This window comes from Sycon ciliatum, chromosome 2, assembly GCF_964019385.1.
Source record: "Sycon ciliatum chromosome 2, ocSycCili1.1, whole genome shotgun sequence".
NCBI lineage: Eukaryota > Metazoa > Porifera > Calcarea > Leucosolenida > Sycettidae > Sycon > Sycon ciliatum.
In genome coordinates, this window is record NC_088644.1 from 378,039 (window position 1) to 402,571 (window position 24,533).

A 24,533-nucleotide genomic window follows, 5' to 3' on the forward strand; every position below is an offset into this window, starting at 1 on the left:
GTGTATTGTTGGTGTTGGTGTTCTCACAGGGTGCTATTGCCGAATGTCAGCTGACTCAGCGTCGGTACATCATTACAGCAAAGGTACAGTAGTACATGTAGTAGGTTACTAGTTAGTAGTTACTAGTTAGTAGTTAGTGACTCACAGTGTAGACCCAGGTGCTCGAAGTCCGTACATGGTATCCTAAGTTTGTACGCCCATAATTTCATGTTCTGTTATTGTATTCGACTCAAATATTTTATGGAGGGGACAGTGTGGTATGTTCTCCTCGCGTAGCAATTTTCAGGGATCTACGATAATCAGAAGTCCCATACCACGCGAGTGAGTTTCGAGTGTCCATACGAAATACATATTGGGTTACATTTCATGCAAAAATCAACTTTGCCAAGACCGATTTCGAACGGACACAGCGTCAAACAGACCTTCACTCAATCATCAAGAGCCAGCGTAGAGCTGAGAATGGCCAGAGGAGAAGAATTTACAGAGAACCACCAATCCTTGCAGAAAGGTTGACACTCCTGGCATCTCCACCACTGTTTTCCCGCGGTTTTCACAGCACAGCTGCTTCTTCTCTGAGCCAACTAAAAACAGCTTGCATTTCGGTAACAAACTACGCTTTTGCAAGAAATACTGGTGGAGGCACATGCCAAACATATCCCTTTGGTGCTTTCGTCGTAACCGAGGGATTGCAGAAATATGTGTGTATTTCGAGTCACCTCTGATCAGTACGGACTTAGAGCACCCTCTGCGACACCAAAATTTGATATGAAAAATCAGCGAACTCCAGAGAAACAGATCGGATCGAAAGATGGCCTGGTTCAATCGAGCCTGGCCTCAGAACAAACTTGGACAAGATACCTTCCATCCACGAGCAGGATTCTGGCAAGTGATCATTGCTAGTGTGAGTTTCAGCTCGGCAAACACACACTGTAAAAGTGTACGGACTTCGAGCACCTGGGTCTACTAGTGAGTCACATGCAGTGGATACTCCGCAATGATAGGTTACTAGTCACAGTGAACATGATTGTATAGTCAATTACTAGTATAGCCCGGGACGTATCTCACTGTGTGTTATACAGTGCGGGTCGATTTAGTGTATTCACACGTTCACTTCAACTGTCTCCGCCGCATGTGATGAACCGTATTCTGGCTACTGGCGTACATGTATCACGCCAGGGATGCATGACAAAACATCACTGTGTTTTCACAACCTGTTCTACAGGTGTACATAGACACGACTGGTGATGGTCGACTGGGAGCTGAGGCAAAGTGTCAATGGCGACAAGGTCGTGAAGCACAGTCCGAGTACAAGGAATCACTGGCTATGCTGACAGCGGACACTGCTACAGAGGGATCATCACTTGCTTTCCATGCTAAGTAAGCTAAATGTGTACTCGTCATTCCATTTCAAATTGAATGTCGCACTCGTCATTCCATTTCAAAGTGAATGTCGCACTCGTCAATCCATTTCAAATTGAATGTCGCACTCGTCATTCCATTTCAAAGTGAATGTCGCACTCGTCAATCCATTTCAAAGTGAATGTCGCACTCGTCATTCCATTTCAAGTGAATGTCGCACTCGTCATTCCATTTCAAAGTGAATGTCGCACTCGTCATTCCATTTCAAAGTGAATGTCGCACTCATCATTCCATTTCAAAGTGAATGTCGCACTCGTCATTCCATTTCAAAGTGAATGTCGCACTCGTCATTCCATTTCAAAGTGAATGTCGCACTCGTCATTCCATTTCAAAGTGAATGTCGCACTCGTCATTCCATTTCAAAGTGAATGGCGCACTCGTCATTCCATTTCAAAGTGAATGTCGCACTCGTCATTCCATTTCAAAGTGAATGTCGCACTCGTCATTCCATTTCAAAGTGAATGTCGCACTCGTCATTCCATTTCAAAGTGAATGTCGCACTCGTCATTCCATTTCAAAGTGAATGTCGCACTCGTCATTCCATTTCAAAGTGAATGTCGCACTCGTCATTCCATTTCAAAGTGAATGTCGCACTCGTCATTCCATTTCAAAGTGAATGTCGCACTCGTCATTCCATTTCAAAGTGAATGTCGCGCTCGTCATTCCATTTCAAAGTGAATGTCGCACTCGTCATTCCATTTCAAAGTGAATGTCGCACTCGTCACTCCATTTCAAAGTGAATGTCGCACTCGTCATTCCATTTCAAAGTGAATGTCGCACTCGTCATTCCATTTCAAAGTGAATTTCGCACTCGTCATTCCCATTTCAAAGTGAATGTCGCACTCGTCATTCCATTTCAAAGTGAATGTCGCACTCGTCATTCCATTTCAAAGTGAATGTCGCACTCGTCACTCCATTTCAAAGTGAATGTCGCACTCGTCATTCCATTTCAAAGTGAATGTCGCACTCGTCATTCCATTTCAAAGTGAATGTCGCACTCGTCATTCCATTTCAAAGTGAATGTCGCACTCGTCATTCCATTTCAAAGTGAATGTCGCACTCGTCATTCCATTTCAAAGTGAATGGCGCACTCGTCATTCCATTTCAAAGTGAATGTCGCACTCGTCATTCCATTTCAAAGTGAATGTCGCACTCGTCATTCCATTTCAAAGTGAATGTCGCACTCGTCATTCCATTTCAAAGTGAATGTCGCACTCGTCATTCCATTTCAAAGTGAATGTCGCACTCGTCATTCCATTTCAAAGTGAATGTCGCACTCGTCACTCCATTTCAAAGTGAATGTCGCACTCGTCATTCCATTTCAAAGTGAATGTCGCACTCGTCATTCCATTTCAAAGTGAATGTCGCACTCGTCATTCCATTTCAAAGTGAATGTAGCACTCGTCATTCCATTTCAAAGTGAATGTCGCACTCGTCATTCCATTTCAAAGTGAATGTCGCACTCGTCACTCCATTTCAAAGTGAATGTCGCACTCGTCATTCCATTTCAAAGTGAATGTCGCACTCGTCATTCCATTTCAAAGTGAATGTCGCACTCGTCATTCCATTTCAAAGTGAATGTCGCACTCGTCATTCCATTTCAAAGTGAATGTCGCACTCGTCATTCCATTTCAAAGTGAATGTCGCACTCGTCATTCCATTTCAAAGTGAATGTCGCACTCGTCATTCCATTTCAAAGTGAATGTCGCACTCGTCATTCCATTTCAAAGTGAATGTCGCACTCGTCATTCCATTTCAAAGTGAATGTCGCACTCGTCATTCCATTTCAAAGTGAATGTCGCACTCGTCATTCCATTTCAAAGTGAATGTCGCACTCGTCATTCCATTTCAAAGTGAATGTCGCACTCGTCATTCCATTTCAAAGTGAATGTCGCACTCGTCATTCCATTTCAAAGTGAATGTCGCACTCGTCATTCCATTTCAAAGTGAATGTCGCACTCGTCATTCCATTTCAAAGTGAATGTCGCACTCGTCATTCCATTTCAAAGTGAATGTCGCACTCGTCATTCCATTTCAAAGTGAATGTCGCACTCGTCATTCCATTTCAAAGTGAATGTCGCACTCGTCATTCCATTTCAAAGTGAATGTCGCACTCGTCATTCCATTTCAAAGTGAATGTCGCACTCGTCATTCCATTTCAAAGTGAATGTCGCACTCGTCATTCCATTTCAAAGTGAATGTCGCACTCGTCATTCCATTTCAAAGTGAATGTCGCACTCGTCATTCCATTTCAAAGTGAATGTCGCACTCGTCATTCCATTTCAAAGCGAATGTCGCACTTAATACCACTATTAGTAGTCAAGTGAGATATGGGAATATCCTCAAGTACAGGCAGTGGCAGAGCCATGACACCATGAGGTATGTACATGAGGTATGTACATGAGGTATGTACATGAGGTATGTACATGAGGTATGTACATAGCTCATGGTGTCATGAGGTATGTACTTCCTCCGCGTCATCGAAATTGTCGCAGTTTGACTTTTGATATAAAACGGGGTATTTACTCACCAGCACTCGTACCAGAGGCAAGGAATCGGACATAGGCAACGGTCATCAGTATAGGGTGACGGCAAAGTTCTATTTTCTGTTATTGGAAGCTGGAATTTTTGAACTAGACGCAATTTCTTCGCTGATGCCGCTGCGATGGTAATTTCGACTCGATGAGATCAGTCAGGCGTTGCAGCCTGCACATTTCTCGTGCTTATGGCCATTCACTCAAGCCTCATCACTGTTTTACCTTAGTTGGCTGAGAATGACTTCGTGGAACAAGTGGCAGCGCTTGGAGAAACATCGAGGGGTCAGCAAACTAAATGCCTGCAACAGCGATAAAATTATTTTGTCGCTCTGGACGAGACACTCAGTACATGATTGTACCTGCAAGAGCCGTGTAGATTCTACACGTAGTGCTAGTGATGCAGGCGCAGGTGCCGTACCATGGTATACCAGTGAATCAGGGCCGGGCAGTGATGCTGAAAAAGAGGGCGCGCTGGACGTGATAGTACACCTTACCTGCATGAGCTGTGACCACACAGCTAAAATAAATGGGCATGCCACGGCTAAAAAAAGTTCATTTCAAGATCGAGGTGATTCCGCCGACGGTAATCAACCGACCTCGCAACGATAGTGTATTCTTACTAGGCTTCGTTGGTGGTGAAGTAGAAATCATCCAGAGCTAGCAGACGACAAGCATAGCAGCTCTTGTCCTGTGGAGAAAGTCAAAACGTTTGAGATGAGGCGCGACCAACTCTCAACCTTCCTTGAAATATTTCGGAACGATATTTTTGCGTCCATTGACATCAGCGACGACGAGGACTTCATCTCTGCATGCAAACTCTCAGTCCAACTGTCCTGGAACGTTACTCTAGTCTTCAGACTATCATACTGTGTCATAAGTTTTGAATGGCTTAGCTTATGGAGTTGTTAGTAACAAGTGACAAGTCACTAGTCAAACTGCGACAATTTCGATGACGCGGAGGAAGTACATGAATACATGTACACTGTAGGTGTGCATGTGGTTTTCGTTTCTTGCACCAATAACAAATTGTCCTAAGAAAAGGTTGTAGCGACCTCGGCACTACTTGAGCAATTGTGTGTTATTCCCTACGTGGGAAATTGTTGTTTCAATGAAATATGAGAATGCAGGGTGGGTCATTACCCATCGGGATGACCCTCCCGGTACAAAGACAAGACGTTGCAGTGTGCATTGTTCGGCCCAGACGATACATCATCCTGTCGTCTGATGAGTGTTTTTGAACACGAAACTTGGAGTCACGAGAAAGCGTTTGGTCTCTGTTGTTGTGCCTCATCCTGTCTCTACGTTGACGGCTGTACTATTCTTGCTCTGGGTAGTCGTGGAAGTTCTCCATTCCAGCATGGTGATTTCCACAAATCAGTTTCTCGTGTCTGTCGCTTTTGTTCTTCCACTTCACTCATCCCCCCCCCCCCCCGCTCTCTCCCTCTCTCTCTCTCTCTCTCTCTCTCTCTCTCTCTCTCTCTCTCTCTCTCTCTCTCTCTCTCTCTCTCTCTCTCTCTCTCTCCCTCTCTCTCTCTGTTACACAATGATGTTGCTATGACAACAGGGACATGGGCAAACCAATGCCATTCAAGCTGCCACCGACGTTCAACAGGAGGTTCACTTCAAGTGATTGTGTCCATCGACGACCCTCTCGCCTGGACTACGGTAGGCCACATGACCGCTATGCATGATAACATGACAACATGATGACTGCTATGCATGATGTCATGGCATCTTGATGGCTGCTATGCATGATGACATGACATCATGATGGCTGCTATACATGATGGCATGACATCATGATGACTGCTATGCATGCTGGCATGACATCATTATGTAAAAATAGTATTGTAATTCCCATGCCGCGCAGTCAACATATTTTACAGTGCATTTCAAAACTATAGACGCGTAGGGTTTTTGAAATATTTCAAATTTGGCTGGAACTTTTTGAGAATAGTTTTCGGAATATTGCTCAGGATCGCTCCACAATTACTCTCATATAGTTTCTAAAGGATTGGATAACAGACGCCCAATTTGGAAAAATTTATGTACAAAGTGATCACAGATTTTATGTGGTATAGATGCTGGCATAACGGTTTTTGCCTAGGTACGCGTCTATAGTTTTGAAATGGACTGTAGTACTGGATCAGTAAGAGATTCCCGGAGATTCCCAGAGATTCCCAGTGTGCTCTAAAAAGAACACTGTGTAGTCATAGCTACTGGCTACTGGCTACCAGCTACTGGCTACTGGCTACTGTTATATCGGGTTCAGCAAAGCACAATCACAGGGTCGGAGAAAACTACCATTACAAGTACATCTGGAAGAACAGTCCGAAAGCAAGCAAGACGCGGGAAAAGAACCCCGCTCCACTAGAAGTTATGCAGATTCAGAGACCGCGCATGCGGACTGGTGTACACACAATAATGATGTCATGCACCTACACATACACTACAATCTCCCCCTTCAAAAACACAAGGGAGAGCCTAACAGAGGGAAGGACAGTGTGCGAAGAGTGAGCATTATGAGAAGGCGGCTGAACATGAACAAGAGAACAGAGCGGTGCTCTAGAATAGTTCAGTCCCTGTAGCGCTGTGGCTTCAGTGCGTGACGCCTTGATGGCGTCCGAGCATCACGTTGCTGAACTACCTTCTCAGGATCAGAGGGAAGCTCAGGAGTCGTTGCAGGATCACGAACACGCAGCTGGTCCACATGTCTACGCACAATGACACCATTGGCCAGCTTAACTTCGAAAGACTTGGTGCCTTTCCGCTGCAATACGGTGCCAGCTGACCACTTCTGAGGCTGGTTGAACATCCGCGCATAGACGGCGCTGCCTTCGTCCAACCCTTTTGCTGGCGGCTGGTGGCAGGCAGCGGTGGTGGTATTCTTGGCTTGCGGCTGTACCAGGTGCAGTCTGGTCTTGAGCTCCCGTTGAAGGAACAATGCCGATGGAGTTTCTCCTGTTGTCGCGTGAGGAGTCGAGCGATACCGTTCCAAGAACGTCTGCAGTGCCTCGGTCCAAGACAGTAGACCACGCTTCTCACTCAACAAGGCAGCTTTGAATGTTTGGACACAGCGTTCTGCAGCTCCGTTGGTTGCGGGGAAGTATGGTGCACTGCGCAGGTGGATGATACTTCTCTCAGCCATGAAGTTGCTCCACTCCACGGACGTGAACTGCGGGCCGTTGTCCGTCACGATTGCATCAGGAGAACCATACGCCGCAAACAGCTTCCGGAACTCTGCGATAGTCGTCTTGCTGGTGGTGGAGGACATAGGAATCACTTCCAACCACTTGGAGAATGCATCAGTCACGATCAAATACATTCGTCCTTCCATTGGTCCAGCAAAATCGGCGTGAATGCGACTCCAGGGTGCTGCTGGATTGGGCCAACGTGTCACCTCCACTGGTTGATCACGATTCCTGTTCACTTGGCATGCATGGCAGCTTCGGACGGCTCGCTCCACGTCGCTGTCAAGACCTGGCCACCATACATGGTTCCTTGCCAAAGCCTTCATGCGCACCATACCAGGGTGTTGTGTTCACTACTAACACCTCAAAAGTTTCAGGATCGCACAGACGCCACAAGACAAAAGGTCACGTAATTCTTTACGGACTATAATGAATGAACAGTAGAATACATTGAGAAGAAGAGACTGGAAAAATACGAACTACATCGGAAAGAGAACTCTAGAACACTAAAGAAAACAAACCACAGCATCAAGGAAAAGAACAACGCATGAGGGGTAAAGCGCTGGCCAGCCACAACGTGCGTCCAACTTTGGCATGAGCGTACAGAAGAGCGTACAGCGCTCGGAAAGCGGAAGCTAAATTTGGCAAAGCGACAGCAATAGTACGGCGCGAGGCACATGCGCAGTACGAGGCGCGGCACCTATACGCGTGTGCGGCAAACATTACACACCATGTACCATATATGCATGAACAGCGCGGGGCGCATGCTAACTCATTCAACATCAGTGCGCGGCGCAGGCATCTAGCTAGCTGGCGCAAGCATGATCATAATTGCATGCCATCACGCAATCAGCGCACATAAATCGCGCATCAAATAAATAAGTAATCAAACACAAATCAACACATCAACTAAATAAATCAACGAGCTAGCAAGAACACAATTCAAAAATGCAACGAAGAAATAATTACTATTCTAGTCGGTTATTCGCATGGGACCAAGCGCAATGTCCAAGCTGATGAACTGTGATTGCACAAGGTAAGCCCAAGCTCCTGAGCTAACCGTTCTGGTGTGCAGTCTTCTTCGTGCTGCAAACACACACTACACAATGTGTCGTATCTCGTAACAAGTACTGTACCAAATCACAACGAACACTAACAATACGCAATAGTAAACAATAATCAAAAACACTACGCAAAAAGCAAAGCAAGCAGCACCTAGCCAGGGAGACAAGCAGGAGTCACGGTCGCAACGAGATCTCGACGACACCCCAGAAGACCTTTCTCCGACACGATACACAACATTCTCCCCACCAAAGGGCTTCAACCACACTGATCACAAATCAAGACGAGGTGGTGGTCGAACGGTACGACGAGATCGACGCGTAACTTGCGGCTCAACGGTCGTCGAAGGTATTTCAACATCATTGACGACGTTGACTGGATCAGCGCTCGCGGGTGTCTGCGGCTGCGGCTCAGCGTCCACAGCAGGCGGCTCAACATGCTCCTTCGCTACTTCCAACGGAACCAAGCGTTGAATGGGCCGTAGCATGGACGATTGGCCAACTTGGACTTTGGCCACCCTGCACTTGCCATCTCTTCCAGGATACAGCTCTGCGACCCTACCCAAGCGCCATGATTGCCGCTTCCGGTTGTCGTCGGCAATAAACACAACGTCGTTCACGACAATCGGAGTTGACTTCGACCGATGATACTCACTGAGACGAATGAGATACTCAGACGACCAACGCTGGTTGAGGTGCTCGTAGACGGTGTGGACATACTTGACTCGAGCGGACAACTGCCGTGGACCGAGTGGTCTGTCAGACGAGGCAATACCGGTTGCAAAGATGTCTCCCAACATCATGGCTGGAGTCAGCGGCGACTCGTCAGCTACATCCGTAGAAACCGGAGTGAGGGGTCGAGAGTTGACGACTCTCTCGATCTCCGTCAAGACAGTGAACAGCTCGTCTCGACTCAATGACGCTCGACCGAGAACCTTCTTCAAGGGAGCTTTCACACATGCCACCAGACGCTCATAGAACCCTCCATGCCACGGGGCAGATGGCGGATTGAAGAACCACGGGATTGCCACCTTGTCTGCGGCGGACTTGAACGTCGTAGCATTATCTGAACGTATACGCAGCGGCTTCCCACGACGGGCGATGAAACGACGCAATGCTAGCAGGAACACCTCTGTCGACAGGCTATCCACGAGCTCTAGGTGCACTGCGCGAGTAGTACCGCACACGAAGAGTGCGACCCACACTTTCTGAACATTTGATGAACTGCGCACGTACAACGGACCTGCATAATCAATACCTGTGAGACCGAATGGCTGGTGGTGCTTCACCCTGTCTGAGGGCAACGGCGGCATCTCCTCAGCAGCAGTCTGTGCGCGAAATCTGCGGCAAACAATGCACTTCTCCGACACGCTACGAAGAAACCGACGAGCTCCGAGAATCCAGAACTGCTGTTGTAGAAACGCAAGCACGCTCTCTACACCCTGGTGCATTCGCTGAAGGTGAGCATCACGCAGAAACAACTCACTTAGATGACATCTGCCCAGGATGATCGGATGCTGAACCTCGTAGGACAGATCGCTCTCCTGCAGACGACCACGAACTCTGAGCAAACCAGCTTCATCCAGAAACGGAGACAACTTGAACAGCTTCGAACCCTTCTTCAGTGGCTCCTTGCTCCGCAACTGGGACAACTCCTTAGGGAAGCATTGCTCTTGGATGGCGCGAAACATCACAGACTCAGCAGATGGAATCAATTCTGCACGCGAAACACCCTTGTGTCGCCATGACAGCATACTTGCGACCAAACCGCGAGCTCGTTGCCACTTGGAGAACTTCTCCCACGGCCAAACAACTGGAGTGTCAACCTCCACAGCCGACACGCGTGCTTCGGTGACGGACTCATTGGTGCTCTGAAACGAGATGACTGGTGGCCACTGAGACTCATCGCTCAACCATGACGGACCATGCAGCCACATCTCCTTCTGCAAGTCACACACTGGGACACCACGCGAGACAAGATCTGCAGGGTTGCTAACTCCTGGACAGTGACGCCATTCTACTTGCAGCTTCTGCGAAACTTCTTGCACTGCAGCAACTCGATTAGCAACATACGTCTTCCAGTGATACGACGGCTTTGAGATCCAGTGCCATGTGGTTAGGCTGTCTGTCCACCCCACAATCCTTTCAATTGGCACTCTCAATTCATTGACGACAAAGGACAACATCTTCACGCCAAGACACACAGCCGACAATTCCAGACGCGCAAGAGTGGGACGTACAACAGGTGCAACCTTCGCCTTCGCACACAACAAAGAAGACGTCAAACCGGACACAACATAGAAACAACAGCCATAGCCCTTCTCGGATGCATCTGAGAATACATGCAACGTGACTGGAGCATCTGGAGTACACCCGATCCATCTGGGGATTTTAACGGAAGAAAGCGCTGCGAGCTCTCCCCACCATGAAGCACATCGTACAGCCAAATCAATAGGGAATGGGTCATCCCAACCACCGCCGAGCTTCCAACTCTCTTGCAACATCATCTTGCCTGGCACAACTGCGGGTGACGCCCAACCTAGCGGATCGAACACAGCGGCAACACAACGCAACAACGCACGACGAGACCAACCAGACACTTCCTTGGGACACTCAACATCACCGAGCGCAGCCACCGAAATACAATCTGACTCGGTGTTCCACACAATACCCAGTGCCTTGGAACCAGCCTCGGGGTCTGAGGTCATCGTGTTCCCTCGCCACTTCCGCAACTCCATGCCTGCTCCCTGCAAAACATTAACGCTATACTCCTGCAGCTTTTCAGCATCCGCACAGCATGGCAAGCTAGAAACGCAATCATCAACATAAAAACTACGCAGCAGCAGCTCTATGATATCACGCTCAGCAGCAGAAGCAGACTCGAATGCACTATCGAGATGAAAGCGCAGCACAGCACTAAGTATGAAAGGAGAACAATTCACTCCAAAAGGCAGCTTCTTTAAACGCCAGATACACATTTCTTCGCTACCTATCTCAGGCCAAACAAAACGCAGATATGGCCTATCTTCTTCACGCATTCCGATCATAAAAAAAGCCTTGCGAATATCGGCTTGTACAGCACATTCATACTCACGGAACCTGAGGAGGATACCAGTGAGATCCGGTAGGAGTGATGGCCCGGGATCGACCATGTCGTTTAGGGATTGTGCTCCGGTGCAGGCGGCGGATGCATTGAAGACGACCCGTGTCTTCGTCGTTGAGGCGTCGCTACGGAATACGGCATGATGCGGCATGTAATAGCCGGCTTCCTCCGGATGCGGTTCCTTTTCAATGGCATCCAGCTTCAAGTACTCAGTGATGAGGACGTCATCATACGCTGGACGTTGACCTCGTCTCTGTAGCTGCTTCAGCAGTGAGTGTGCCGCTGCCATCGCTTGGTTGAGGTTGGCTGGCGGACGCTTCTCAGATCGCCATAGCAATCCCACTTGGTAATGAGGGCCTTGCCGCTCTATCGGGAAGTCCAGTAACGTCTCAGCTATTTCCGGCACCTCTTCCATCTTCCACAGTCGGTCAAGTTCAATACAACTCACACTGACGGTCGCTGACTTGGTTTCACTATTAGCCGGTCCTGACAGCACCCAGCCTATTTCAGTGTGCCAGGCCGTCTCTCCATTGATTTGCTCCTTGCGGAGAAGGAACTCATTGCAGTAGTCAGCTCCAATCAGCATGTGCACTTCGCTTGATCCGGCCTTTGTCGAGTCATCAGACAGCTGCAATCCCTTTGACTGCCAACGTGCAATTGTGCTGTCTGCTAGCGGATCGAATCGGAGACCTAGCGACTTCTTTTGCCAGGCATTGACGGAAATGGACTTCGTTGCACCCTTGATGGTGACACGGTACCTGTCCATCTTTTCAAACTTCGGCTCCACGTCAAACGCCTTCAGCCTGACAGTTTGCGATCCAAGGTGTGCCGGTTGCAGCGAGTTCACCAGTGGCGCGGTGATGAACGATGCCTGCGCACCTGGGTCGATGAATATGCGTACACTGGCCTTTCGGCTAGGTCCTTGTACCTCAGCCACGCCGGTCATCAAGTGCACGCTGTTTGCACTACATTCATACGTACCGACTTTCGATTCGGCTATCGGTTCGGATGTTACCTGTTTGTCCTCTCTGTGCAGTAGACTGTGGTGTCGCTTGTTGCAGTGCTTGCAACGACCCTTGTTCTGACAATTCATCACTCGATGTCCTGGTCTCAGGCAGTTGAAACACAGTCCCTCTGCCTTGACGTACGCGTTTCGGTGCTCAGACGCCATAGCTGACAATTTCTTGTTAGCCTCATCAACGCTGACCGTCAAACACTCTGCCGACGCAAACGGTATACGTTTGTCGCTGGTGCTAGACTTGGCAGGCTTCAGCTTGCTACGTCCGTGGGCTGTTTGGTAAGCCGTACCATCCTCCGCAAACGCCTTCAAGTCCTTCGTGTAACATCTCTTCTCGATCAAGAAGGCCTTAGTTTCTGCCGACACAGCTTCTAGCAGGACTTGACGTACGACACATCCGAACAATTCAGTGTCGTCCAGCTCACCGATTTGTCCGCGGCTAGAGGTACGGCTAGGCCTGGCGAGTTTTGCCCACTTCTCCGTCTCGCGCGTCACTCGTACCACAAACTGGTAGAAACTCTCATCACTTTTCTGCTGTATGGCCATCAGGGCTTGCCACGCTTTGTCGGCGGTCTTCCCATGCGCCATCAGCAGCTCGCGCTTCGCTTCGGCAAAGGTGTTGCAGCCATAGCATGCATCTTCCAACTTGCTGCCAGCAACAGCCACGCGCAAGCGGATCAGGTACTCGTCGTCGCTGAACTCATTTTGCTTTGCCACATCCTCGAACAGTTCGAGATAGGTCTCAACAGTCTGCTTACCGTCGAACTTCGGCATCTTGATGGCAGCCCTCTTGCTCGCTAAACTGCCATTCGTCGTATTCAACAAAGTGCTCTCATCACTCTGAGTCTCTCGTGTGTGCTGGACTTGCAACTCCAAATCTGCAATCCTCGCAAGCAGCTGCTCGTCATCTTTCCTTTCCAATCTACTTCCTGCTCGTTCTTCGCGCTCTCTGTCTGCACGCACTTTCTCCTCGTGCTTCTCGATACGCTCCTCTACGTAAGTACGCAATGCCTCTCCAGTGTAGCCATAAGCTTGACCATTTGCGATCAGCTTCGCTTCTACCTCATCCATGTTCACGCGTCTCGATCCTGGCGTGGTCGCCAAAATGTTGTGTTCACTACTAACACCTCAAAAGTTTCAGGATCGCACAGACGCCACAAGACAAAAGGTCACGTAATTCTTTACGGACTATAATGAATGAACAGTAGAATACATTGAGAAGAAGAGACTGGAAAAATACGAACTACATCGGAAAGAGAACTCTAGAACACTAAAGAAAACAAACCACAGCATCAAGGAAAAGAACAACGCATGAGGGGTAAAGCGCTGGCCAGCCACAACGTGCGTCCAACTTTGGCATGAGCGTACAGAAGAGCGTACAGCGCTCGGAAAGCGGAAGCTAAATTTGGCAAAGCGACAGCAATAGTACGGCGCGAGGCACATGAGCAGTACGAGGCGCGGCACCTATACGCGTGTGCGGCAAACATTACACACCATGTACCATATATGCATGAACAGCGCGGGGCGCATGCTAACTCATTCAACATCAGTGCGCGGCGCAGGCATCTAGCTAGCTGGCGCAAGCATGATCATAATTGCATGCCATCACGCAATCAGCGCACATAAATCGCGCATCAAATAAATAAGTAATCAAACACAAATCAACACATCAACTAAATAAATCAACGAGCTAGCAAGAACACAATTCAAAAATGCAACGAAGAAATAATTACTATTCTAGTCGGTTATTCGCATGGGACCAAGCGCAATGTCCAAGCTGATGAACTGTGATTGCACAAGGTAAGCCCAAGCTCCTGAGCTAACCGTTCTGGTGTGCAGTCTTCTTCGTGCTGCAAACACACACTACACAATGTGTCGTATCTCGTAACAAGTACTGTACCAAATCACAACGAACACTAACAATACGCAATAGTAAACAATAATCAAAAACACTACGCAAAAAGCAAAGCAAGCAGCACCTAGCCAGGGAGACAAGCAGGAGTCACGGTCGCAACGAGATCTCGACGACACCCCAGAAGACCTTTCTCCGACACGATACACAACACCAGGGTGTGCAATGTGTAACTCTTGAAGGAGCCGGGGCTGAAGCGTGCTGGGCACCACAGTGCGAAATCCTCGCTGAAGGCAGCCCTGCACTACTGTGAGCTCCTCTGCGATGCGGTGGAAGGGCTTCAGCTCTGAGGGGACAGTCTCGGGCCAACCATTGGCGACATGCTGCAGTACCTGCTTGAGCACGATGTCCTTGGCCGTCTCTGCACTGATGTCTGCTGCGAGGACTGGCAGCTGATCCTGGTGAGTCGTCAGAATCTCAGACACCTCACACACATCAACGCTATGCGAATCAAGCGACATGCGTGACAGGTAATCAGCGTTGGCGTTGGCTTCAGTCGTCTTTACCATCACATCGTATTGATACGCTGATAGTGTTACAGCCCAACGCTGCAACCGCATGGCTGCGATTGAGGGGATGCCTCTCTTTGGACCGAAGATTACGGCAAGAGGGCGGTTGTCGGTCACCAGGTTGAAGTGCCGTCCATAGAGGTACAAGTGGAACTTGGTGACACCGAACACGATAGCAAGCGCTTCTCGTTCCAGTTGGCTATAATTGCGCTCGCTGGTTGTCAAAGAGCGGCTGGCGTATGCGATTGGTTGCTCCACGACACACCTTCTCGAGGTGCCCACGCTTGTGGCAGTAGTGGCACTCGGAAGCCTTGAAGCGACACTGTGAAGGAGCATGGTCCTTATTGCCACAGCGATAACAAGGCGCAGCCCCGTCAGTAGTGCTGCTAGCGCTGGCTCCGGACTTGCCTCGCTGTCTAGGTGCAGGTGGCTGTCTCTTGTGCCAAACGGCATGGACATCGCTGGACTCGGAGGTAGATCTACCCGCGGCCATCAAGCGCGCAGCCTCGCGATCGACCACCTCCTGAGCTGCAGCCGTTTTCAGAGCAGTCTCCAAAGTGAGGGCATCGATGGTCAGCAATTTTTTACAAACGACAGCGTCTCGTATGCCACAGACGAACCTGTCGCGGATGGCATCTTCCAGACCATTGCCGAAGTCACAGGTCTTTGCCAAACGTCGTAGCTCAGCGGCATAGTCATGATAACTCTCACTTGCCTGCTGGCTGCGGCTCCAAAATTTGTAGCGTTCCGCAATTGTCAGACGCTTAGGGGAGAAGTGTGCAGTCAGAGTCTGTCGCAGCTCTGAGAGGGACTTGTCATCCAGTGTTGCTGGTGCGATCAGCGTCACTAGCAACCTGAAAACACTTTCTCCTACAACTGTCAAGAATACAGATTTCTTCCGCCCGTCCTCAATTTTATTCGCTTTGTAGAATTGATCCAGCCTGGCCAGATAAGACTCCCAGTCATCAGCATCCGTAGATGTGAAGGGGCCCAGGTTTCCGAGCAGCGCCATGATCCCATCTTCGTCGCCACTTGTTATATCGGGTTCAGCAAAGCACAATCACAGGGTCGGAGAAAACTACCATTACAAGTACATCTGGAAGAACAGTCCGAAAGCAAGCAAGACGCGGGAAAAGAACCCCGCTCCACTAGAAGTTATGCAGATTCAGAGACCGCGCATGCGGACTGGTGTACACACAATAATGATGTCATGCACCTACACATACACTACAGCTACCAGCTACTGGCTACTGGCCATGAGCTACTGTATCAGTCACATTGCTTTTCTACTGGTATACGGTATACAGTATACGGTATATCTCTGCAAGCTAGCTGAGCGGATTGTGTGTGTCACGTGCTCAAGGCGTACTACACTATCAGTACTATGTGTGTGCACTTGCAGGTTTCTGGTGGGTGGAAATGTCTTGGCCCTGGGACACTGTGAGTGACGGCGGTGCCATTGCTGAAAACCTGCTGGAGGCAATGCTTGGCATCTGGGATTACATGAAGAACAGTGGTGAGATGCCGCAGGAAACAACCAACTGGGCTCTCGACTGGTTTGGTAAGTCTCATCGGTGATGCTCAGAGTCAGAGGCTTCACTCTGACTTTCGTTCATCCTCCACCCCATGGAACAAATTGTCTATCTCCATCACTACTGATCATGATTTGCCGCAACTTTTGATCCGTTGGTAGCTTTACTATTGCATACACACTTGCACTTTTCTCTCGAGTTGTCACCACCGTGCTGGCTGCTACTGTTGTACCTGCGCCTGCACGTGTTATCTCTTCGCCGTAGCTGCTGCTGTATTTGTGTCTTTGTGCTGCTGACCCGTACATGCTGCTGCGCTGCTTTGTTGCTGACCCGTACATGCTGCTGCGCTGCTTTGTTGTTGACACGTGCACCTTTTTGTGCTGAGTACACCACCTTTTGTGCTGACGAGGGCACCAATTTCTGATATCATGTTTTCCTTTTGCCATGTTCGCCGTCAGTTGTCCGACGGTCGTCGTCAGTTGTCAGTCATTCGTTGTCAGAGTCAGACGTTTGTTGACAGTCGTCAGTCATTCGTTGTCAGTGTTAGTTCTCCATTATGAGTTCTTCCGTCGCCGCTTGAAGTAAACTATGAAAAGCTCTCTCTCTAGCTCTAGAGAAAAACCACTGACTAGTTCGTTTTGAGGTGTGGCGTGGCGAGGATAGAAGAGGCAGTTCGTTCTCAACCTTCCGAGACGACATTTGGCGCCCAACTAATCGAACCCACGACCCTGAAGCTCGTCGCTCTCCGGCCGGTGTTTTTCGTTTTCCTCTTCGCGTTCTCGCCATGGCTCCGCTTTGCTGCGTCTGTTCAACCCTTTCCAAGATCCTCGGAGCTCCTACTCAGGTGAGCATGCCTTTGTAATTGTCTGCTCTGCGTAATGTGTTGCCGTACCTTGTATTCGATTTCGAATTTTCAAATAATTGTTTTGCGTCGGGTGACTCGGGTAAGCGGGTCCCGGCAGGAATTCCGTGGAACCTTGTTCTCTTGTGTTCGAGTGTGTAACTCGTAGTGTAGTCTTGCTGCTCGTAATTAGTTCGCCCCGTTGTGTTAGTTGTGTCGCTCTGACTACCCTGTACTGTACTGTTGTGTATGAAAATTTCAAACTTCTGTTCGTGCGCTACTCGTTCGAATCTGGAACTTGTGTTTGCATGTTCGTCGTGCATTCAGCATGGGTAGCTTTGACCTCGTCTTGTGTTGTGCACTTGTGCTTGTCACGGAGTTGCCGTCGGACTGCTCCGATAGTGTGACTGTGTCGCGTGATTTGTTTAGATGTCCACCTGAACGTTCTCGAGGTGCTGCCTCGTATGTAGTCGATCCATATTGTTTTGTTTCGTGTTTTTACCGTTTTAGTCGTTTCTCCATGTTCTGTGTACATGGTGTAGAGCGTTGTCAGGCTCGGTCATGCACTGTCAACAAAGTAGGAAAGCTGTTGGCTTCCGGTTTGGTGGGAGGTGTGAACTTCATGTAGGATTCTCGCGTAAGTTCTTGATCCAGGTTGAATTTTTTGGTGAGCGTGTGGTTTTGTAATAATTGTGTTTCGGCATGTGGGTTTCTCTAGTTCGCCTGGGTGGGCGTCTGATCATGGTGAGCCACGGTCTGCTTGGTGGTCTGCAGGGATCCTGCGCTTTTTTGTATCGGTTTGCCTTGCGGGTGTTATGGTTTCCGTGTGTTGCTGGCTGGCCCTTGTGTGTCCCAGTCGGTGCCGGACAGTTTTTTTTCTTCGGTTTTTCGGTTTTGTGAGCGGATGTACTATAAGTTCCGTGTTATTCAGGTTCAATCCCTGTGGTTTTTTCAGGTTCAATCCCTGTGGGTTTTTTCAGGTTAGAGACCTGTGGTTATTCAGGGTAGCGCCCTGTGGTTTTTCTTCATTATCTTTTGCGTATTGGTAACCGATTTGTTTGTGTGTCCTCAATGGTGTCCTCACTGATTAATTGTTCCTGTTTCAATCGACGTGTTCTTCCTGGCTGTTCTTCCCTTCCTTCGTGTGCTTTACTGATTTTTGGTGATGGCTGAGATGTTTGCGTCAGTCCTTCTCTCTTTCTGTGTGTGTCCTGTGATTCTCGGAGTTTCTGTAGCGCCATCGGTTTTCGGACAGCCGGCCAGTGTGCGTCCTGCTGCCCCAGTCTTCTCGGTCGGTGCGTACTGTCGGTCTCGCCGCTCCTGGAAGCGTCGCTGGGTCCGTCGGCATAACCTGTTTTCTCATGCATTTGTACTTTTGTTTTGTCATGACTGGTGGATGGGTGGCGTACTAGGTTGGTGCTGTTCTAAGAATAAAAGATCCAAAGGGACAAACACAGGTCGAACAGCTCGCCAGCCGGGGTCCTTTGCAAAATCTGTTGCTTGCAGGTTCCGTTGATTGGTGCACAGTTTTGCGGGGCTCCCGACTGGTGTTAACCCTCCTGGCCTACTCGTCATGCGTTCAACAGTTGTGGCCCACCTCTTTTGTGTTTTATTGTCGCCTGTTTATGTTGCTTCATATTTCATTTCCCCTGTCTTTCTGTCTTCTTCTCCGGTCTGTCTCCTTCCGTTTTTTATACACTTCACTTTTGCTTCCATCCACGGGAGTGGATGTCTTTTTTTGGTAGGGGATAGTGTTGTACCTGCGCCTGCACGTGTTATCTCTTCGCCGTAGCTGCTGCTGTATTTGTGTCTTTGTGCTGCTGACCCGTACATGCTGCTGCGCTGCTTTGTTGCTGACCCGTACATGCTGCTGCGCTGCTTTGTTGTTGACACGTGCACCTTTTTGTGCTGAGTACACCACCTTTTGTGCTGACGAGGGCACCAATTTCTGATATCATGTTTTCCTTTTGCCATGTTCGCCGTCAGTTGTCCGACGGTCGTCGTCAGTTGTCAGTCATTCGTTGTCAGAGTCAGACGTTTGTTGACAGTCGTCAGTCATTCGTTGTCAGTGTTAGTTCTCCATTATGAGTTCTTCCGTCGCCGCTTGAAGTAAACTATGAAAAGCTCTCTCTCTAGCTCTAGAGAAAAACCACTGACTAGTTCGTTTTGAGGTGTGGCGTGGCGAGGATAGAAGAGGCAGTTCGTTCTCAACCTTCCGAGACGACACTACACATCTTAGTAGGTTGGTCATTCACCTTTGAATGCATGTTACAATCTGCACTTGGTGACATTTTAGCTACCAAAGCAAATAGATTGATTCACTATCATGGGGCAAGAGAATACCACAAATGTAACCAGGGGCGGCACACACAGTATGCTCACTATGGTATTGATTGTACCACCTTTCCCCAGGTACCACGTGAATCAAGAAAATACACTGATCTAGGTTCTAAAGTTCCAAAATTTTCGGCTCAGCACCCCCCCCCCCCACGAGTAAATTGTATTTCAGATGGCTTACTGTACCACACTAAAACTCCTTCCGACGCCCCTGGCAACTAAAGAACAATGAACATCAAACTATTTTATCATCCCCCCCCCCCCTCTCCTACTGTACATCCTTTCTTGAGTGAGGGACAAAAACCTTGCTTAGGGTGGATAACAGCTCTGTTCTATGAATGTGTGTGGTTCTAAGGTGAATGAATTTGCTCTTTCTTTCTTTACCTAAATAACTTTCCTATTCCATGTCGATTGTAATGTGTTATTCCGCCCAGGCTATTTACCATGCAAACGTGAAGCCCGTCGCATCAAAGGCCTGTATGTGCAAACACAGAATGATATAGTTCCAACACCAACGTCGTTCTCAGACGCCGTGTGCCACAGTGGTTGGGGTATTGACTTGCATGATCCCCAAGGTTAGTCACATGATGACATCATCCTGAGTGTGATTACATCATCCTGAGTGTGTATTCCATGACCGTGGAACGAGTCAATAAGTCTTATCCAGCAGTGCACTGAACTCTCTCCACACCACTAATCTTAGTTCTTTATTGATATGCCTATGATCTGGACTAGTAATGTAGCAGTTTATGATTAAACCACTTTGTAGTGGGTCTGTTCTACTCACCTCCCACCACTTTAGGAGCTGCATCTGCGCCTTGATCCATGAAGGGTGATGGCGTTCCTGCAGATGCGTAAAACTCGGCCTTCAGCCGAGTCGAAGCGTGAAATTTTTATTTTATTTTTATATGATTAAATCTGTGTAGAAGTCCTGGTCCAAGGCCATGCTGGATATATCCGCTGAATGTCTAGGGTATAGACCAGCGGGTCTGACTAATAACATAGGCATGGATGCTGTATGACAGCGGCGCATCACAGCGGTGCATGACCTAAACTGTCCAAAGTGAACATGCATGCTCTGCCACCCTTTTATATTAGTCACACACGTAAACACACTACCTCCTTTACCTGACAGTTAGGTCATGTGCTACTCTACCACTACACAGCCAGCTAGCTAGGTCATGTCATAGTCAGCTGTGTTTGCAGAGGGGCTTTCATCCAGACCCATGCTTCTGATGGAGAGTACCTTCTAAAATCTAATGATTTAATAAGTTGCATTTTTGCTGTGCAACATGTACAGGTATCAATGATCCAGCCAGACCGCCCTATTCAAACACCTATGTCCCGTACATCTATGGCACACCGTTGAGATGCTTTGTGTCAGCTGATGTCAGCAACATGATGATGGCTGGTAGACTAGCTAGCTTCACACATGTAGCGTTTGGATCACAGCGCGTCATGGCAACCTGCTGTGTGGTGAGTGGGTGAATTTGGGTGCTATGGCAACATGAACCCTGTGTGCTACCTGGAGGGGGAGAAGGGGGGGGGGGTCCTTGATGTCGGTACGTTAGTAACAATATGATACTAACAAGATGAGTTTGGACGCTTCTTGGCAGCTTCATCATGACCAATTATGCCGTGGGCCGCTAACAGCTACACCTCAAATTACACTGACAAACGTTAAATGAATAAAAGAATTTTGAGTAAAGTGTCGAAAGCAGAGTATTTTGAGTAAAGTGTCGAAAGCAGAGTATTTTGAGTAAAGTGTCGAAAGCAGAGTATTTTGAGTAAAGTGTCGAAAGCAGAGTATTTTGAGGTGTGGCTGTTAGCCCACAACATAATTGGTTCTGATACTAGCAATGTTCAGTACATTGCAGTACATTGCAGTACATTGCAGTACATTGCAGTACATTGCAGTACATTGCAGTACATTGCAGTACATTGCAGTACATTGCAGTACATTGCAGTACATTGCAGTACATTGCAGTACATTGCAGTACATTGCAGTACATTGCAGTACATTGCAGTACATTGCAGTACATTGCAGTACATTGCAGTACATTGCAGTACATTGCAGTACATTGCAGTACATTGCAGTACATTGCAGTACATTGCAGTACATTGCAGTACATTGCAGTACATTGCAGTACATTGCAGTACATTGCAGTACATTGCAGTACATTGCAGGAACAACCCAAGGTGGCCACACGGCTCATCCATATTCAGGGGTGTACATTAGAACAGCATTAACCCGTCATGTTACGGGCATCTCTTATGTCGTTTCGTCCTGTTGTACTCCATACACACTTTCAGTGGAAACCTTCCCACCTTCCCACCTTCCCATACCAGTCATGAGAATGTCCAGTGCAACCTCCGCTGTCCAGTGCAACCTCTGCTGCCCAGTGCAACAACCCCGGGTGAATCTGAGCAGGAATCTGGGGGGGGGGGGGGGTTGAGTGGAGCGTAGAAGTACGGCATGTCCAATCATAACCACATGACACATTGTATTGTTGTTACGGTATGAGATGGAGCCCGTGCATAGAGGGTTACGCTAAGAGCCAATATACTCCCAAGAGTGTGCAATTCTGCATGTGCAGCATTGCTGGGGTCTCTGACAGCGAAACCTCGAATAACTGTTGGTGTTGGGTATTGATTTCTAGTATTTCATGATAAATGATGTATGTCAACTCTGCGGCCTACAGTATACCAGCAGCAGCAACAACAACAACAACAACAACAACAACAACAACAACAACAACAACAACAACAACAACAACAACAACAACAACAACAACAACAACAACAACAACAACAACAACAACAACAACAACAACAACAACAACAACAACAACAACAACAACAACAACACAGTCACTACAAGTACATGTAATGGTACTGGTACTGGTACTGGTATGTACTGACTCAGTCAGTGTGCATTGGTACTTTACATCAGTACATATGCTACTGTCACGCCCTATTGACGGTGTATTGGTACTGTGTATGTCTGTTTACTGTGTTTCTCTTACAGCATGGTCAAGGTGCTGGTACTGCCGCCGCATATGCTGCTCTGCACATGATGACACCGCATGATGTTTGCAGCAATCCCGATGCCATCTGGAGTATCCAACAGGTAGGCACTGGGCCATGGCACTCAACCCACACACACATTACTCACACACACATCACCCGCACACACACATCACCCGCACACACATCACCCACACACACATCACCCACACACACATCACCCACACACACATCACCCACACACACTTTACACACACACACATCACCCACACACACATCACCCACACACACACATTACACACACACACACACATTACCCACACACACATTACCCACACACACACATCACCCACACACACATCACACACACACACATTACCCACACACACACACACATTACCCACATCACCCACACACACATCACCCACACACACACATCACCCACACACACATCACACACACACACATTACCCACACACACACACACATTACCCACATCACCCACACACACATCACCCACACACACATTACTCACACACACACATTACACACACACACACACATCACCCACACACACATTACCCACACAGCACCATAGTATGGTAGTGGCATGCACATGCAATGGCAGTGTTGGCATGGAGAATTAACATCGTGTTTTGGTATGTGAGCATCAGGACTGGATATGAATGCAGTGCCAGTTGTCCCGACACAATATCATGACCTGTGGTATGGTGTGATGGCTTGATTGTAATCACACTGCACTCTTCCTTATGATGGTCACGACCTGGCTGTAAGTGTAGCATGGGTCCACTGTATGCTAAGGGACTGGCTGTAATGGCATTGGCAAAGTGACCAGTGCGGGTAGTAGGGTGAGAGACTACAGTCATGACACTAGCCATGTGTATGCGGGCAGTGATGGGCTAGATGAGATTGTGACATGAGAACACACTCACTTCTTTTCCTCTAGACTCTGCGACACCATGTACACATGCAAATCGGCATTGACTGTATCAACTCTTCTTCTTGTTCTAAACTGTACCCAATCATGTACAGCAATTGCTGAGAGACGACCAGTTTGTTCCTGGTCAAGTGAACCAAGATCCGCGAGACAAAGCCTTGACTGCTACAGTCTCTGCTAGCTCGTAAGTGGATACGCAGGCTGTATTACATGATCCATGATGACCTGCCAATCACACTTTGTATGACACTATCCATGATGACCTCATTGACCTAACAATGACTAGAGAGGTTGTTATGCGATTACGTCGACAGTTAAGATGCCTTGGCAAAGTCGCAGCACAGCGATTCACTAGCGTGCGATGCACTAGCGACTTACTCGGTATACATAGCGCATATTATTGGTTGAATCCATGAACTTCTCAACGCGAGACATGCTGCACTTGGCCCATTTGTATTGTGTGTGCGGTAATTTGTTCTGGACTGTATAATTTTGTCGTTGGCCATATGTTCCTTTGGTTACAGGGAGCAGGATACGGGAGCTGCAAAGGAAGTCATCTCCGGTCAAACGCGTGCTGTGTTTGGCAAGGGTGGTTGTATGACATCACAGTGCTTGCCTGGTACTAACCGATGGATTAGGTAAGAATGTCAGACTGTAAGGCTGTCAGTCCCCGTTGCTGCTGTACATGTCATAGCTGTGTACATTACCAAACTAGTAGGTGTGTTGCATTGTTCTTGTCCTCCTTTTTCTCTGCTCATGGCTGGCTACCCCCGCCCCCCCCCCCCCCCACACACACTCTCCCACTCCCACTCCCCACTCCCCACTCTGTGTTGGTACAAGTGGCAGGGGCGTGCTCGGCCCCCCAACTAGGGGGGTGCACGGGAGCCGAGGGGAGCCCCCCCCCGGCAATTTTCTGCAATTTGTTTGCAACCTTTCTTGAATTTTAGAGCATATTCGCATACATTACAATTGCCTTGGATCCCAGCAGACACGACCTTTTTGAACCGGCCCTGCCTGGCAACGGCGTCTTTGTGGGTTTGCCTGTGAGCCGTGTTTGTCCAGCAAAGTGGTGGCCTTTTTGAAGTTGG

General features: G+C 48.4%; 1 protein-coding gene and 1 long non-coding RNA gene across 3 annotated transcripts in view; both read left to right on the forward strand.

Annotated features, from left to right (window-relative positions):
- LOC135808159 (uncharacterized) overlaps positions 1–24,533 on the forward strand; it is a 46,825-nt gene that overhangs the window by 16,373 nt on the left and 5,919 nt on the right. For both annotated transcript variants that reach the window (XM_065321307.1, XM_065321306.1), the window contains exons 10-18: positions 30–83; positions 1,223–1,377; positions 5,521–5,621; positions 16,153–16,311; positions 19,895–20,035; positions 20,761–20,936; positions 22,489–22,590; positions 23,541–23,629; positions 23,970–24,083. In XM_065321307.1, the coding sequence (XP_065177379.1) occupies positions 30–83; positions 1,223–1,377; positions 5,521–5,621; positions 16,153–16,311; positions 19,895–20,035; positions 20,761–20,936; positions 22,489–22,590; positions 23,541–23,629; positions 23,970–24,083 (1,091 nt within the window). The remainder of the gene's footprint in view (positions 1–29; positions 84–1,222; positions 1,378–5,520; positions 5,622–16,152; positions 16,312–19,894; positions 20,036–20,760; positions 20,937–22,488; positions 22,591–23,540; positions 23,630–23,969; positions 24,084–24,533) is intronic.
- Positions 16,574–19,275, forward strand: LOC135808160 (uncharacterized). The gene is made up of 2 exons (XR_010552057.1): positions 16,574–17,126; positions 18,350–19,275. It is a non-coding gene; the product is annotated as an uncharacterized LOC135808160 (long non-coding RNA).